At 39.2% G+C, this 18,462-nt stretch overlaps 1 protein-coding gene across 9 annotated transcripts in view; it reads left to right on the forward strand.

The window, feature by feature from the left end:
* The window catches only part of FHOD3 (formin homology 2 domain containing 3), a 399,651-nt gene that overhangs the window by 299,211 nt on the left and 81,978 nt on the right, over positions 1 to 18,462 (forward strand). For all 9 annotated transcript variants that reach the window (XR_010605872.1, XR_010605873.1, XR_010605874.1 and 6 more), the window contains 3 exons: positions 562 to 939; positions 4,440 to 4,565; positions 15,759 to 15,893. Coding sequence is in view for 6 of the 9 variants with exons in the window: in XM_065630338.1 (XP_065486410.1) it covers positions 562 to 939; positions 4,440 to 4,565; positions 15,759 to 15,893 (639 nt within the window). In the remaining 3 variants the exon portion in view is untranslated. The remainder of the gene's footprint in view (positions 1 to 561; positions 940 to 4,439; positions 4,566 to 15,758; positions 15,894 to 18,462) is intronic.

The raw sequence follows: 18,462 nt of genomic DNA on the forward strand, positions 1-18,462 counted from the left end.
CTCAACCTTAATTTTGACAGAATAGTGCTGATTGAGTATTTTTTATTTTCATCTTGGGTGGATGAGCGTTATTAGCAAAAAATATCAGATCATCAGGGAGGATGACAATCTGATATCTGGTCTTCAAGAGGCAGTCATGTAGATTGTATCTTGAAGCATCTGTACTCTGTGGACCATGTCATCCAACATATTGAAACATCTTTGTGCTGCTCTGACAGTGCTTACAGCCTAAGTTGAAACACTTGAAAATTGTTCAGAAAATGGTTGTGTAAAAGTTCATGAAAATTAATTCTGAAGCCTGTAAGCTTTCCTTTAAGCTGAGTCACTTCCATTCCTCAGTATTTGCAACCCACAGGAGAATCCCACTGGTGTACAAAGATGTGGGTTTCCTTACTTTTTTTTTTTTTAAAGACAATGATTGTCTACATTTTGGAAGATTTTGTTTGTCTGACTCTCCTAGACTTTATTCTTTTTCCTCCAATCAGTATGATCTCTTGATCTCTCTTTTCCCTTTTTTCCTCTCCTTCCCCTTCCCTTCCTTATGATGTTTTCCTCCTGCAGTGGGGTCCCAGGTACATGGGAGGCTGTGAATGAAAACCTTTCACGGTGCTCTGATTCTTCAGCTGTCTCCAGTGCCATTTCTCCAGCTGAGAGGCCTCTCTCCTCCTCTAGAGCAAAGAGCTCTTCTAGCAGCTCCTCTTCTGTGCCTGACTCATCTGTTTCTCATCAAAATTCTGTCCTTTCATCACCATCTTCACCTGCAGCAGCATTGCTAAGCTCTTCCCAAAATTCATCAGCATCCATCACTCCAAAGGCATCTCCAACGGTGGAGAAATTACCTTATGTACCACATACTCCATTTCACCTCTTCTCGTATGACTTTGAAGAGTCTCCAGCATCTGTGAAAGAAAAGGAAGCAGAGGTGATGAGGGAAAACAGGTAGATTTTTACACAGCTGACATTAATGTTTAGATAAATTAATAACACCTTTCAAGAGTTCTATAGTGGTAATAATGCAGTCTCTGTATTGTATTATTTCCAGAACATACTGCATTAGTTTTAGTCCTGTAAGCCTGTATTTTGATTTTATTTATATTTTCCCCTTGCCTTTGTTGCTTTCATTTCATCTTATTCCTCTTCAAGGTCTATAGTTAATAAGTATCCTGGCTTCCTCTACACAGCAGTGGATAGATAACCTGTGATTTGGGAGATCGCAGAAGGCAGCACCACTTTGTTCTCATTTACAACAATGTAATTTACAGACGTGATTTCATGAAAATTAATGGAGATCTTCTGCTATAAAACCAAGAGAGGTCAGATCAGCACTTGGAATTCAGGGGCAAAATCCTGGCTTCAAAGACTGAACTGCCAAATCCTGAATTTGCTGTAAGATTACAGTGCATATCCCTGTCATATGCAATTTCAACTCGTGCTTATAATAAGACTAGTAGATTAAACCCTTTAAAGAGAATATAGCAGTCAAAATAAATAGTTTTCCCTCCACAACATCTGGTCAGTTCAGTTGCTCCTTATGCTTTTCTCTTAGTTTTTAATTTTAATTTTTAATTTCCACATCCCACCCATTTAAAAACAAAAAAAATTGTTTTGTCTCGAACTGTTTTCAGGTAAAACAGATTGACAATAGCTAGCACTAAAAGCAATGCAAGAGAATCACCTTGAAAAGAAGCTGATGGTTTTTAGCTGTCTTTCCCAATGGTCAGTGTTGTTAGAATTAGGTGATGAAAATGTACACATATATTGTGAGCATATTTATTTCTCCCTCTCCCCAGCAGTCCTTCTGAATTTCTGCATGTGAACAAATATTTTTATTTCTTTGTTCCTTTAAATTTTTGATCTTTCTCTTCTAATAGGTGGGTGGTTTTTGTTGCTTTTTCATTTTGCTGAAAAGCCTGTAAATCCAAGTAGCTGTTGACAAGGGACTTAGTTCACGTGTCTTTCCTTACCTTTAACTCAAACACTGGGATTCCTCTAAATTTACTTTTTCCTGCATATGTGCAATTTTCCCTTAGGCCTCTCACACTCATTTATTGCTCTCTCATTGCTGCTGCTGTTATACTTTTTAGAGAGTAGATTCCTAAATACCTCCTGTTTCTGCAACATTTAGTATTTCTGCAGGTTTTTTTCCCTCTGACCATCCTTGTGCTTCTAGTTATCACATAGGATCAAGGATGTGGTGTGGGGAAGGATTGTGCTGGGTTTATTTGGGGGAAAATGAGAGCAAAGCTTATGCAATTTTGGCAGTAATGTGTTCATAAAAGAGGTGAATGTCTAGAGTTTCTTCAGAGTGAAGGCTTCTGGGTCAAGGCCATTGCATCTACATTGATATATGAGACAAGAAGGGAAAACAGATTGTGTACAGGATGCAGACTTACCTGCTGTGCTGGTTTTGCCTTGCTACTCTTCCAGCATCTTTGTCTCCCTCTAAATTAGATATACAGGGATGCCATGTCCAGGCCAGTCCCTCTGAATTTGTTTTAATTAATGCTTGTAGGTCTGATTTCACAGAAGGTGTATTCTCTCCGTTTTAATGAGAGTTATATTTGGACTAATTGAAATTCCTCGCTCCAAGAAAGGATTCTGCGCTGTGTCAACTTTTTCACGGGGCAGAGAAGAAGAAAAGCAAATGTAATGGTTGATAAGAAGGTCTCTTTTCAGTTGATTGAAATAGAAACAGAGCTTTCTGATAGTGTTAGGAACACCCCGAATGAGCTCTGAGCTGTTCTCAGGACAATGTTTTCTCATTGCTCACTCAGTATGGGCACAGGCAGGACCTTTTCTGAGCTGAGCCTTCCGGAGAGAAGGCCCGTGCCAGGTCTGTACTACCAGGGAAGCCCCGCAATGCCCAGCTGTACAGCCCTCCACCGGGCCACTCTCTCCAGTTTCTAGTTAGTTTTCTTATGGGGCATGAATGCCAGGAAGGCATTTATCTCCTATTCAGCAAAATCCCTTTTGTAGCTCAGAAAAGTGCATGTTAGCGTTTTTTCCCGCAATGATTCCCCTGTTCCTGGGCAGTCAGTAGGGTGTCTCAAAAATAGATGGTGATGGTGGTGTGTTCTCTAAAACATAAACCTGGACTTGTTGCCAAAGGGGGAAGAAGTGGGCATGTTCTCTAAACCATGATCCCTTCTATTATAAAAGCTCCTAACTGAAATTTATTCTGATTTTAACATGAGCCTTGGCAGGCAGTAATGCTGTTTTACCCAAAGGAATGAAGCTTGAAACTCTGAATGAAATTTTGCATGACTAGATGAGTATGCTAAATGGAGCTGAAGGAAACCAACCAGCCTTTTCAAATAAAATTGCTGAGTGAAATTACTGAGTGCTGATGTGTGTGGGAGAGAAAGCAGCAAAGATATGGTGAAGGAGGATATATTATATTTTATGATTCATAATAAGGAAAATGATGTTGCCCTTTTTCCTGAAGTGAATTTTATCATTTGGATGAGTTGTCCTTGTGGAATACTTCACCTACAGAGCATCATATGCTTTCCGCGTGGGAAAATTGTATCATCTGTGAACAGAAATGTTAAATTTTTTTCCAAATCGGGAATCTCTGACATGCTGTTTAAGTGCTATGGTTAAAAGGCACAGCAAAGCAACGCATATGCCTTTTCTATTCAGCATGGGAGCCAGGATGAAAACATAGATACGAGAGACTCTGGGGAGATGGCTGTTCCAGGAGTCCTGGAAACAATTTTTCTTTGATCAGCAAGCTCACATTGAAGTCAAGCAGGTTTTGTTGTTTGTTTTTTTTTTTTTTTAATGGAGGGAATGGCTGATCGAAATTCCTAAAGCCATGCTTCCGGAGACATGTCTTTTTAACCATGGTGATGATTTTTTACAGACGTTATAAGAAATGTCACATAAGTTATGACTTATGTTGGGGGAGGGGAAACAAAATACTGCCTCTTTAATTGAGAAGAATGTGGATGCTTTTCATTTGTAATGCAAACATTCGCAAATCATGGATGTCCATGTTCAGGTCATGTCTCAGGAATGCTGCTGTTTTCCTTAATTTCGCTAGATATTAATATTGCTGGCATGGACTGGTTTGGTCCCTCTTCTAATGGCTGGATATTGCCTCCCAAAACAGCTAGTAAATTTGAGTAACTGTAATTTAAGTATTCCTGCTCTGAGTAGTCACTTGGAGGGCCCATTCTAAATTCTCATTATTTTCCATACCAACAGCTCACTATTTGAGTCAAATATATCCATGACATGGTTGATATTAAAATGAGATGATAGATTGCATATTTTGAAGTTGGGATTAGAGCAATATTTTCAGAAGGATGTTTGAGAAATTCTGGAGTATGGGACCACCACCGCCCCTAAACAAGAGGATTTACTGTTGCACGCCTGCTTGCTGATGCATTCTTTCTGTCTCTCCCTTTCTCCTACTTTCCTTCCCATTTCTTCAGATACAATAGCTATGGCAGCAGCTCGTACTCTTCTCCACGACCTTACTCTGGTGTGAGTGCCCCTACGACACCCACTACTCGTTATGGGACGACTCTCTCACCACCTCAAGAGACCAAATGTGACAGGTTTGTAAACTAATCAGTGTTTTGACAACAGTTCCTTTATAGACAGGTTAAAGGAGGTAAGTGTAAGATGTTGTGAATGCGTACTGAAAATATCTTGTAGTCAGATCTTTTCTACATTGGAAACAAAATGGACAGAAATCTAGACATGTTCATTTCCCACTCATTCTTAACCGTTTCTCTGACTTGGTGTTAAAGACTGGATGTATTTTCATCCTACTGCTGCTTCATTCACTTAAATGGATTAAACAGAGTTGCTTCACATGTATATTGGTCAAAGTATTAAAAGGTGAATTAAAGCACATTTTTTTTCTTTATTTCTTTCCATTTTTGAATATCAAATAAATTGAAACAGATATATTTCAACTTTTATTATCTTAAATCAACTATAAAATCTTGGAAATGTGCTTAGCTCAGAATTTCCTAGACCACAGTTTTGTCCTTCCTTGAAAATACATGGTATATCTCGTATTTCATCAAGAGCGAAATGTTTCTTGCTGTAGGTAAAACAAACTCATAATAACCTATCAGTTATCAGCTCACTTGGGGAAAAAAAAAAAAAAAAAAGAGAGAGGGAGGGAACCCACACCAGAAAAAAAAAAAAGTGTTATTTTGAATAATTGAAATACTCTTTTGAATTATATAAGGTACTAGGGGAAGAAAAAAGATAGGAAAATTTTATGGCTACGTGGAAGAAATTCTTCTTGGCAAGAGATTTGGACCAACAGAAATAACCTAACTGTTACAACCTGAAAGTAAATGATAGCTTCAAAGGTTGTCATGTTGAGTTTAAGGAGGCAAGGTAGAAGTTTTTAATTATTTTAATTAAATAATTTAATATAATAATTTAATTAAATAATTTCCAATTAGGCCAGATGGACTTTGGATTTTTTGTTGGCAGACTGGCCTTTAATTTGTAAAAATTCCATTTCCCACCCTTTTTCTGAAGTGAAGGCTTTTTCAGGATTCTATGTCTATATCCCATTTAATATTTTTTGTGTATTTCACTGTGTATAGAAATAGATTTATATACGTTTTCGTGTGTATGTATACACATTTGAACCTACCCAATGCCTTACATCCTTTCCAGTCTGCCATTCAGAATGGTTCAACTTAGGTTCTTCCAGCATGCATGCATTTCTAACCATGAGGTATTGATTTAATCCTTTTTTTCAAGTGAGTAATTACATCAAGTTTATCTTTGGAGAAAGGCATGGGTTTTCATTTGCTCATCTTCCTAGCATAATTTGCCTTGATTTGTCTTTCCTGATCTGAATTAAATTATGGCTGAGTGAAACTATAATTTAAAAAAAATACCTTTAAATTGGCATTTTTACCCCCTTTTACCTCAGCAAAAGAGATGGAAGATAAGCAAGAATAAAAGGTATCCCACTGCTTTTGAAGTTTCAGCATTCTAAGTGCCTGCTGTTGCAAGCTTCTGATTGCTCCTGCTGCAAAGAAGCCCCAAAGCGGTCTATCGCTGAGATGGGTTAAGATCTTTGGGCCTGTCCTGCAAGAAGCTGATCCCTCAGGCCCTGCTCCAGCAAAGGAAGCAAGTTTTCATTGCAGCACGCACATAAGTGCCTTGCTGGTTTGGAGCCAAAATGCCTTGGCCCCACAGGATGAAGCTGTAAATTTCACAGATTCATGGAGAGTCAGGCCATATGGGAGCTCTGTAATCATCTGTTGTGACCTCTAATGGCACTCTCAGAAGCTAAATGGAAGCCCCCTGTACCTTCACGTGCTTTCAAATAGTTGCGTATGACTTCTGCTGGATAACATTCCAGTATTTATCGTCACGACTAGGAAAATATTTCATATTTTGAGGCCAGTGTGTCTAGCAGCAACTTCCAGCCATTGTGCCTTGGTCTACTTTTCTATGTGAAACTGGAAAGCATTCTGCCTTCAACTATCAGATCTCCCTTACATGTTTCTAAGTGTCTGAACACAATGCTTGAAGTTGCGTCTCTGTCTTGTCTTCAGGTTGCATTCATCACTCTTTCTTCCTGTGTAAATTTGCAGCTGCTCTTCATGGTAGTTGAACCCACCAGGATTTCTGTATTCTTACATTTGAGGGCTTTTACAGCCGGATGCTTTTTGTATATTATTCTCTGAGAAGTGTAAAAAAATATGTGTATGCCACAGCTGCTTGTTGTCTGTAGAACAGATGCAGTTATTTCTTGGAAAACAGTGAAATTTACAGGTTCAAATGCCATTTTGCATGAAATCTTGTTATCTTTGAGTGTGTTACCATTGCACATGTATAATTCAGCAGACTCTAAATGGCGTGGCTGCTTTGAAGAAGGGCAGAAGCCTGACTTTATTTAATTTCCCTGAAAGACATGGGTTGCAGAAATGCCCACGCAGAGACTGATGAATAGAATTTTGCACACTGGAGAGTAGGCTGTGTAGTCCATGAAGCAGCGCTCAGCACTAATTAGTGAGTGGAAAGTATTGTGGAAGTTTTCACAGTCTTCTGTCAATGGTGTTTGCCTTACATTATGTAAACGTTATTTCCTACCTCCTGATGGTAAAAATTTACGCAGATTCAAACACACACAAAAAAAGTTAGAAGATGAGGGAGGGAGAGGAAGACACTTGATAAGAAGCAGATGTGCATCTATGGCTAGCTCCAAGGTGAGTTTTATGCTTTCAGTTTACAATTACAGTTATCCAAAGCCTCCACAGAAAGAATCCTGTCTTTTATCATGCAGGGAAGAGCTTCAGATGCAGTTCCTGGTACTGTTTATCTGACCTTGGAGAATGGGGAGGAAGGAAGAAGTAGCATTTAGAGCAGTGCCCAGCAAAATGATTCATGCTCCATTCAGTTACCCTGACAGGCCTTTCAAACCCTTGGCTGCATTTTGCTTGTGTAAACAAGAGCCACAACTTAGGTGGAAAGAAGCAGCGTGGTTGACATTTTGACATTCATACTTTTAAAGCCCTCTTTGGCTAAGATCAGTAGGGAATTCAAAAGAGCAGTATAATTCAGTGCAACAGTAACTAGATTTTGTTCTTTGAAATCCACATAATGTATATATTTCTGATTGGACAGCAGAAGAAAAGGCTTACTTGACTGTTTCTCAGTTTCTAAATTCAGCTGCAGCCTTTTGCCAACTTCTTGCAATACTGTTGTTTACCCTCATTTCTCTGGGCCCCCTGTGGAGATCCATGTTTCTGAAGTGCATATTGCAGCCATGGGAATCCTGCTGAAGGAGGGCAAATTGCAGGGCACTTTCTGTTCGGCCCTTCATTGGGAGAGATGAAAGGGTATATTGATTCTCTCTTATCCCTCTGGTTGTGAAAGTTCCTTCTAATGCTTAAGAAGTATAACCCCATCCTCCTGTTTTCAAGACTGCTTTACTCCATAAATATACCACTCCCACTCTTCACAACTTAAATCACCAATTAACTCTCTCCCCAGTTCCTAAAGGAAAAAGAAAATAGTATCGATCTTGACTTTTTTAACCTCATACATTTTGGTAACAAAGAGCAAGACATGGCTTGGAGCACACCAGGCGGAAAAGCATTATTCTGTACCTCTGAGTTACCGCCTTGTCTGGGGAAAGAAGGTGTTGTAATACTCTTCTATATTTCCGTGCCTTGTGCTCACACCTAGGATATTTCTGTCTAGCCAAGGTCTGCCTTCTCAGACTCTGAATTGAAGATGATCACTCAAAGTGAAAGCTACAGCCTGGATTCTGTAGCTGGGCAGCAAACTTATTACTTGCAAAGCTTCACACCTCCTAATAGTGTGGTTTTGGTGATGAAGTCTACGTGGTATTGATCATGGCCATAGTTACAGGAGACCCTGAAGGAGTCTAACTTCTAAGGCAAGAGCTTCTGAATTCAGCACCAGCTTTAATTCATTCCATTGCCAGAAAAATATCCTGCTGGTGTGTTTGCCAAGGTAGGTTTTCTCTGATGCATTTGCCAGGAGACGGTTCCCACTGGGCTTGATAGTCAAACAGTAGTGCAGTTGGCCTAGCTCAAAAAGCCTTCTCAGGGCACTGTACCAAGGGAGCAGGAGTTCATGGCCCCCTTCTCTTGCCTTTATCTGTTAAATCAAATGCCAGAAACTTTAGCTTACAAACCTCCACTTCTGGATCCTCTTGGCCAGTCACTTTGAATTTAGTCTCCACCTCTGGCTGGTCTCTCTGAACTTCTTGCAGTTCTCCAAGATTGGTAAGGGTCTGCTGTGGTGTTTGCAAGTTACTCCTGTTTGATGCACTCTCCAACTTTTCCAGACCATTAGAAAACAGACTTAAGAAAGAAGAATTATGTTTTACATCCCTTAATCTGTTTTCCTTCTTGCTTCCTTTATGATCTACAGTGGCACATTACCTTGGGCTCCTACGATCCAGGGCCTTGGACGTTGAGTGTTCAGCTCCGTGTTCTTACACATCTTTTAAAGGAAATATGCCTTCAAGCATTTATTCCTACAACAGGTGCATACGGACACTGAGATTATCATGACTAGATTATAGGTGGTTTTTTCTCCACTGATTTTAAAGGCACCTTATATACCTGAAGTGTGAACATAAAGTGCAGCAAAAGTCTTCTTTTGAGTTTTATTCCCTCTCCAGGTGCTTGAAACAGTGATTTTCTGGCAATCCAGTGTTTTCAAATTTCTGTCCATTAGAAGCAAAACAAAAGAAAAAACAATGCTTGAGAATGCTAAACAGCTTTTCAGTTAGACTTTTTACTAAAATGAAAGGTCCTTGTAATTGTCAACACCAGGGGGGTGCTGCCGGATGAAGTTTCTTGGCAGGTTCTCTTTTTTTTTTTTTTTTGTTAGGCATCTGTCACTAATCTGCTTTCTGGAGTTACCTTAGTCCAGCTGTTAAGCACTAAGGGAAAATCAAGAAACCTATGAAAGCAAAAACCTACTAGACATCCTACAAAGCTGCTGCTCTCCCAAGAACAGCTCCTCTTTTCTTGGCTTTCTATTCTTTCTGCCTCTAACATCTCCCGTGTTTCTTAACGCATACTTCTGTGCTCTCAGACCAGAGACCGTGGCTATTTTTTCTTGTGGTAAATGCCAAGCACTGAATAACATGATGAGGAAGGGATAGCTTAATAATAACAGCCCAGGGCAAAAGCCTCAATTTTATTGCTGAGATTTTACTAGGAAAAGTGACCTTAGGAATTACTTGATGATTTACAATTTGGGAACCAGTGGTGGCCCACACTGGCTTAGCTGCTTGTCGAACTACTGTGTAAGCAATATGGTTGATTGCAGCTTTGTAGGCTTCTTCATAGAGCATACGTTTAAACAGAAAGCGCGAGCTGGGTTCCAGTTTCAGACCGCAATGAGTTGCCGCCTGAACGCACAGCGTGCAGCCCTGATGCTCAGAGACACGAACCTTAACCTGGATCTATGGGGAAAGGGGATTCTGCAAGTCGCTTCCAGGCACTTTGTGACTCGGATGAGGCTGAGATGCTGGAGGTTGGAGAAAGACAGAAACATTATGCAAAACCCGTAAACCTTTGGCTGCGAGAGGAGCGTGTGTGTAGGAAATCTTGGTGCATTGCCCTGGCTCTGCACAGCTCTGCCCTGCTGTAGCTTTATTTTATGCAGTCCCTCAGGCCAGTTAGAAGTCTAACGTTAATTATTTCTTCTCTTGGTCATTCTCAAATTTCTTTCTCAAAGGAAGCAATAGTCAGTAGTTTTATCTCTCAGTTTTGTGTTTATTTTTGAGAGAAGTTTTGTAAAGATTCCTCAAGTAATGTTTAGTCTGTTTGCAAAATCTTATATCAACACGCTTTTGAATTTGCCGTGTCATGTAGGGAGACATAACACACAGAGAGTTTCTTTAACTGTGAAAAGCAATATGGCTCTTGGCAGCTTTGCCTCCTCTTTTGTCTCTTTCTAAGCTCGAAAGTGGATTTATTTTGTTAAAGCCAAGAGACATTTAGAGTTACTTAAGGCCTGAGTCGGAGCTGCTAACTGTTGTTCCTTCTCTGTAGCATTCCCATGACTGCTGGAGCAGGAGGACTTTGGAAAAATGGGTAATTAGTGCTTCCTTATTAAGGTTATTAATGATTCTGACCCTTGTTATATTAAAGAAAATCCTGAGTATTAACCTTATGACCTAAAGAGATTTCCTCTCATAAATCATATGTTAATTTTTTTTAGCTCCTAAAAATATACATTTGTATTTTATACTTGTGCTATAGATATCCATTTTCATTTAGAAAATTTTAAAAATTCAACTAACAGAGGAAAAAGCAGCTACAAAAGAAGTGTATCTCAGAGTTAAAATGAATGAAGAACACTTGAAGTTGATAATTGCAATTTTGCTGTAACAATGTCCCTTAGACTAAGAAATATTTTCTTCATTTTTCAACAAGATTAGAGTAATCCAGGTCACATATTTCGTTTCACAATGTATAGTCTGTGATAGAGTACTGTCAGAAAACTGCAAGTACTCGCAAAAGAGTGTGAGGTATATTGTGTCCTCCTGAGCTTCTGTTTTTAATAATGATTGCTAATTCACTGCTGTGTTAAATGCAGTCGGTCAGGTTAGATGAATTTTTATTCAGAAGAGTTTTGGCCTACAATCAATATTTTGGCTTTGTATCCTCTGCTCTGTGTATATTTTTGTTGCCTTATTTTTCCTTCTTTATTTTTTCAAATATTTTTTGCTCTTTCCTATCTGGAGATATTCGAAACCCGCCTGGACGCCTTCCTGTGTAACCTCACCTGGGTGTTCCTGCTCTGGCAGGGGGATTGGACTAGATGATCTTTTGAGGTCCCTTCCAATCCCTAACATTCTGTGATTCTGTGATTCTTTGTCCCCAGGTCCTAATGTCATGGTGTGGAGCTATATTCACAAATCCCCAGACTCAGACATATTCTTGCTGTGTGTTTTCTTTCTGGAATTAGAGTGTCATAACATAGCTTGTTTAGCTTTTGCTCATTTTAACAGCAGGCAGAAGAAAGCTTTTTGTAATATTTTTGTATTAACAGTCCATTCTTAATAGCCTTGTGTTCTCTACAAGACTGAAAATAGTAGTCAGAGCAAGCATCTTTCTGGATTGTATTTGTAGAATTGAACAATGGCTGATATAACCAGCTGGTAATTTAAAATGCTGGCATATAATAATTATAACCCCGTTTTGTGAGTGATCACTCTCTTATGCTTTTACTGAGTATCTCCATACTCTTTTCTGATAAAATCTCTTACCACCTTTGATTCAATGCCAGATTTTATTTTTTTAGCCTTTTCCTTGCTTACCCATTTTTAAAATGCAGCCTATGGCGGTAAGACTTAAATATTCCTGAGGCCCAAAGGTACTGTCACCCGTTAAACAGCATCAAAGCACCAAAATAACCTACAAGCCCAAGCCTTCCTGCCAACTGGTTTGGCCAGTCCTGCTGCCATGTGCAATTCAAGTATGAGTTTAGCAAAAGGGAACATTTATTTTAAACCTTATTGCCAGGGGAATACAGAGACAAAACAAACAAACAGACAAAAACAACACAAACATAGACAAATCCATTTCAAATTGTTTAGAATATTTGAGGAGTACCTCTTACCACTTGCCTTTCCTTCTGGCTGTTTTACAGGTTTGTACACCGTGAAAGTAATATCTGTTTCCTCCAGTTTTAGTTTATGCGCATGTAGAAAATTAAGGGTAGAGGGTACTAGATAGTAAAATCTGCTCATTTACAGCTGCAGTTCATATTAAAAAGAAGACCGATTGATGCACCTGAATGCCAGTGTTGGATAGCAACAGTGAAGCTGTGAGTCTATAAGGTTCCATAAGGCAAATGCTCTCAGCTTGTGGTGTGAGGTCTGGTCCTCACAGAGCAAAGATGTGTCTAGTCAAGTGCTCTGGACAGCACAGGATGTGACCACTAAGTGAGGATGAACTCAGCAATATCAGTGCTGCTGTGTTGCCTGTTGTTTTCTAAAAGTGACTGAAAACCAGAAACCTGACTGGTTTTTTTAAAGAAGTCAGTGCCACACAAGGAGTCAGCTGGCCATGTTTCTCTCTCTTTAATTAAAACCTGTTTCAACAGAACCTTCTCGTGGCTTTGACTGTTAGTTTTGACCATTTCATGCAATAAACTGTTGTATGCAAAATGGCAGTCCAGAACTGACTGTGTTTGAGACAAATGAATTGACCTGGGTGTTGTGTACGTGCTATACTCTAGCTTGTAACTCAGCTGAAGTATAGACTCATAAAATAACCACTGGGAAATACCAAGGTTAGGCTAGTTATTATTGATTTCATTAGTTTCCAAGAGGTGGCAAGCTAATATGTCACGTGGATGTCCAAAGTTTCTTAGGCCTTAGCTTTTTTCCTGATGACATGACTGTCTGACTTTTATTTAGATTGAGAGGCTGCTGTTCACACATCTGCAAATTTTAGCCAAGTGAGCAATACTAGCCAAACTGTGCTGAGACAAACCTCCAAATAAGGTGTTTTGGCATGTGGAGATGTTTTACTACCAGGTCAGGTTAGAATCCTGTCTGTAGGACTAAGATGCACTTCTCCATGTGATTCCCCTGTAATCCCTTGGATAAGAATGTGTATTTACTGCGGAGCCCTAAAGAGCTTAGTCAGAGCTGAAGGTTCTGACCTACTAGATGGTGTGCAGACCTGCAATCACTCTTTTTGTCTCTGAGCATCACCCATCCTTCCACCTAAATTTCCTTCAGATTTTATTAAGTCATAACTTCCTTTGACTCCAAATGGAGTTGGCAGACTTCAGGGCAGCTGGATGGGATGGGACAGCATGGGATAGCAAGCTAAGTACACAGAACGGGTTACGAGCACAGACTTCAGAGGGACCTTTTTTGTGCCATCTCTTCCAATTTATTTCCAAATGTCTTCATGTGGAGGCATTCTCCACTTTTTCCCTTCCAAGGGCAATTTCTAATGATACATCCAACCTTATTGCCATGGATTTTCATGTTTGAATCTTAGTACAGTGGTGCCAGTGTTTCTGCTGAGAGTTTTCTCTTGCAACATGCACTAAAAGGTCAAAGATTAAAATAAATTTAAAATATGTTCAAGGGAAAATTCACCGCACATACTTGATTGTCAGGGTTTAAGGATTTTTTTTTCCTTTTCTTAGTGCTGAGGCATATTAGAGATTTTTATGGTTTTGAGTGTGATCCAGCATTGATACTGTAGCTCTGGAGGAATGCCAGCAGGGAGGCTTACAGAATATCAAGTTTTATACCATCTTGTGTAATGTTTATGCGGGTGGGATATGACATATTGAAATTCAATTTATTGAAATTATTGAAATTATATTCATAGTGCCCTGCTGCCAGTGGGGCTGAAACGGCTGTGTTTTGTGGGTTCCTGTTTGAACAGACAGTCAGGGAAGATAGGTTTGCATTAATGTTTTGTTCTTCTCCTGCACCTATTGTATTTTCTCTGGTGAACTGATGCCATTACACTAAATGCCTAGATTGTGCAACCATAAACATGTAAACAGATAAGCAAAAGGGTCTGAGTTCTTAATAATGGAAATTTACTCAGGTTTGCATTCCTGGTTTAGGAACCTTCCTTTAGACAAGGTTTAGTTTCTTTTCAGAAAAGGCAGTATCTACTTCTTTCATTAATCCTTTCATTGCAAAACTCATGTTACAACAATGCACAGAAACCGCTCTCCATGAGTTATGTCTTTTTGATTTTATCAGTCTAATTCAATCAGTGTGGATACATACATCTGCATAAAGCTGCCCTGTACAACACAGATTTTTCCTGTCTAAGACACAGAAAGAAAGAAAGATGTGTTTACTCCGAGGTCACTCTGTTGCTATATGAGAGGCTGGTGGTACCAGTACTACCATTTTGGGGGAAAGTGTGAGAGGAACCACTCTCCTAGCCAACGTGGTACTTGCAATGAAAAAATAAAAAAAATCTGTGTCAAGACTGAACTATAAGTGTATATAGATGTAGCTTTTTGAAGTGTATTTGCTATTCAAAGCTATTTCATCCCAAAAGAAAAAATTGTTTATGTGTATGAGAAGTCTTTACTATAGAGGCTGCCATTTCTGGTGAAAAAGTTCCACTTTTTTGGCCGGGCATTTACCTTCTTACCTCATGCATCTTAACAGCCTCATGAACAACAGCTAAAAGTCTGATGTACGTTGCTCGTGGTGACATTGAGCCTCCTTCATAGTAAGCTGTTGTGGAGCATCCAGTTCATAGTTATGGTCCTAGAGGACTGCAGAAAAAGTCCCATTTGGGACTAATTCTTGCTGAGCCGTAAAGCAGGTGGTAGTAAACTGTTCTCTTTGTTTACTATGGACAGACAAAGACTTAGTGGGTCTAAATGGAAAAAGCCTTTCTTGCTGGCAGATGTAGTTAAGCGCTGAAATAGATGGGTGTGGTATGTCCATCATTAAGGATTTTTAAGGCAGGTCAGACAAACAATTTTCAAGAATGATTTGAGAAGACTAAACCCTGCCCTGAGCAAGGAAAGGAAAATGGTGAATCTATTCTCCTTCATTTCCTCTGATTTTTTTAATAGCAATTTTGGTGCCACTTGATGATTATTTTAATTATGTGTGCTGTCCCTGTGTATTTTATTGATATGTTTCAATTTGTGATTCATTTTGCTCTTGGAGCACATGCAGTGAGAAAATAATGATAACAGAATTTCTTAATATATAAAGGAAAAATATGCCCCTATTTAAGAGAGCGTTCAAGTTCAGAAGAGCAGTTCTTAGATCTTCTTTTGCTTTTGTTTTTCTGTATAGAGGATTCTCAGGTGTTTACTGATACATCTGTTTTTGACATCATTGTATAACGTGTTTGGAAAATGCTGAAAAAATATTCCAGCTTTTTTTTTTTTTCTTCAACATTTCAAAAGTCCATTGCAGGATTCAGCTTTTCAGTTGACAGGATTATACAGTAGAACAAAAATTTTTACACAATATTGCAGTTGAAATAGACTGAAGAATTCTTACACGTACGTTATTTGTGCTTCAGAAATTTGGCAATTTAAGAAGCCTACCATATCTGTCATTCTTAAGCTCGTCACAATATCTAAAGTGAATTCAGCAAGAAGATACTTAGCCAATACTTTGAAGCATCCATACATAAATATTGCCATGTCATTCTGTTGGTTTGGATTATGTTATTTAGGGAATGATTGCTGCTCATTTTTTTGCCGGTATAATCAATAAAAGTGACACTGAGAAATCTGATCTTTCTTCTCTGCAGGCCAGCTTTGGGTGGTCTCCTTACATCATCTTTTCGGCAGCACCAGGAGTCCTTGGCAGCAGAAAGAGAAAGACGACGTCAGGAGAGAGAAGAAAGGTTGCAAAGGATAGAACGTGAAGAAAGAAACAAGTTCAAGTAAGAGCCAAATTTGCTCTCAGTCTGTTGCTTTAATGTGTGATGGGTCAATAAATCATTGAGACATTCAATTGCAAAATAATTGAATTCGTGAATAGTTTGTGTGTCTCTTTAGATACCTTTCTAAATCCAAGTATCTTAACAACTGATCTGTTAAAGATATCATGATGAATTTTGGCATTTAATAAACCAGCAGGTTTTTTGAAGACAGCTATGTATTTACCAATTATACTGGCTGAATATCTCCAGAGGCCAGATTTTATTAGCTAATATACTCCTTAAAGTATAATCTCAGTAAGGCATAGGATTTGAAGATGAAACAGTGGGACGAAGGTGTCAAGAAGGGAGGAACAGACAGCACTGAGACATGTTTTTGCTTTTATGATCTGCAAAGTAAAAGCATTTTGAGGTCTTGGGATGTATGGTAGTGTTTTTAAGCTGCACTTTTTCCTGCTTTTCTGAGCATGTGTCTCTTCCTCCTGGAAACAGCAACTGACAGAAAATAATTATCAAAATTCTTGTTCAAACTGTGGCCAGACAAAGGCCCCAGCTGAGTATAGGACTCTCCGTTTTCGCATCTGAAACCATGTGGTGTTATGTGGGATCTCAGGGTGTGCTGCCTGTGAATAATAAGAGGAAAGTCCTCTCCTCCTGTTAAACCCATGACTGGAAACCCCAGGAGAGGCATTAGCAAAGACTGCAGCGGCCTTAGGATAGAGAAGGTGCCTGTACCTGAAGTGGTTTGCCTACCGCCTGAAGAATGTATGCTAAGAAACCAATTTGTTTCCTTGTAAGCAGGAGTGAAAAGTAAACATATTTTTAGTAGTTAGAAGAAGACACAGTGAAGTAATCTTAAGAATGGTAAAATAAATGTTTTGTAGCCCTAGAGTTGGTATTTATAGAAAAGATGGCACTGGGATTCATGTGAGCCAGTTTATTAGTATGCAGGATTGTTTTCACTGTAATCATCTCTTTAGTAAGAAGTGGAAATGGTCTGTATCATAGTGAATTTGGAAAGAAGAATAACTTAGTAGTGGTTGGGTGAAGGAGATATTCTCCTGGCTCCAGAAGATAGCTAGTTTAGAAGAAAATGAGAGGCGGAGGGAAGGTGGAAGAGCACCATAATAGGATCTTTGGCAGCCAACAGCTGCCCAAGTTCTCCTGAAACAGAAACAATCAAGTCTCAGTCTCCAAGCTTCTTCCAAAAACTCTCCCTCTAAGTGGTATCATCAGGCAGCAGCAGGCTGCCATGGAGAGCCAACATGATCTTTCAGAAAGGAAACTCCCAGACCAAATAAGCCACCAGGACATTTGGCAGCTTGACCTGTTTGAATAACAGATCTGCACATTTCACGAGAGGTTGTCTGCAGTAGTTGTTCTGTCACTAAAAGAGCTTCCTTAAAGTCAGAAAAGCAATTTAAAAAAATACACATCTCTATCCCATTACTCCACTGTCAGAAGCTGGTTAATTAAATGTCATGATCGTGTTGCATATTTAAGATGGTGATTTTTCAATGCCCAGTGTTTTAATCTTCTAGATTTGAGTTCCCTGGTCACCCAAAAGCTATAACTTGTGTTTCAGTAGAGGGTCTGCAAAGCCACCAATCTTTGCAGACAGACAGCATCCCACAGTTGATTAAACAGTCTGGCAGGAGGACGACAAAGCCACAGCAAACAGTCATGGACAGTTTCTTAAGAGTTCTTGGGATTACATTATCGTATCATCAGTCTGGCCAGAAACCCAGCCTCTGAAGATGTATTTTTGATTAAAAATAGCACTTGCAATTCACAGCCTTTAAACTCGTGAGCAGTACTGGATTTGCCATCATGACTCATTTGTTATCTCATTCTTTCCAACTCTGCCTCAAGAACATTGCACTAGTTCTGGCACCATTATTGACACATTGAGGACAATTTAAAGGAGAGCATCACCAGTTGTGAAAGAGCTTGGTTTTAGGATAGGTGTTAAAAGCTTCATAAGCTATTGGTAGCAGAAGGAATGCTTTACATAATGAACATTTTTCTCAGTAGAACTATTTTACCTGTTGCATATATAGAACAATGTGTCCTAAAATACAAGAATTATTCTTCAGCTGTAGGGAAAGGTGAAAGTTGTCAGACGGGGAAAGAGTAATGTTAAGATCTGCCTGCTGAAAAATTCCTAGATTTTATTGTTTTTCCCTTGGAGTTATTCCATAGCTATTGTAATTCTAAAGAATACTCTGAAAATATGACTTTTGAAAAGCACTTGATAGCAGATGTTTGATAGCTATTGGTATAGTAGATGTTAAGTAATTCATTCGATGACACAACGTAAAGAGAAAATAGTGGTGTTTTATTCATAAATGGAGTAGTTCTGAAAATCATTCTCGAACTCACAGCTTACACTGTAGAAGAATCTAACAGATAAGGTGAAAGTCTCATCAATTTTGTGCACCAGAGACCTATCTTCATGTGATATTGAGATATTCACTGGGTTCTGCTGTGCTCCCACTTAAATTTCATCCACATTTCTGGATGTGACAAGCCTGCCTGAGACCACAGTGCCCAGGCATCCCGTAAAGTTTAC

This window comes from Caloenas nicobarica, chromosome 2 (assembly GCF_036013445.1).
Source record: "Caloenas nicobarica isolate bCalNic1 chromosome 2, bCalNic1.hap1, whole genome shotgun sequence".
Classification (NCBI taxonomy): Eukaryota; Metazoa; Chordata; class Aves; order Columbiformes; family Columbidae; genus Caloenas; species Caloenas nicobarica.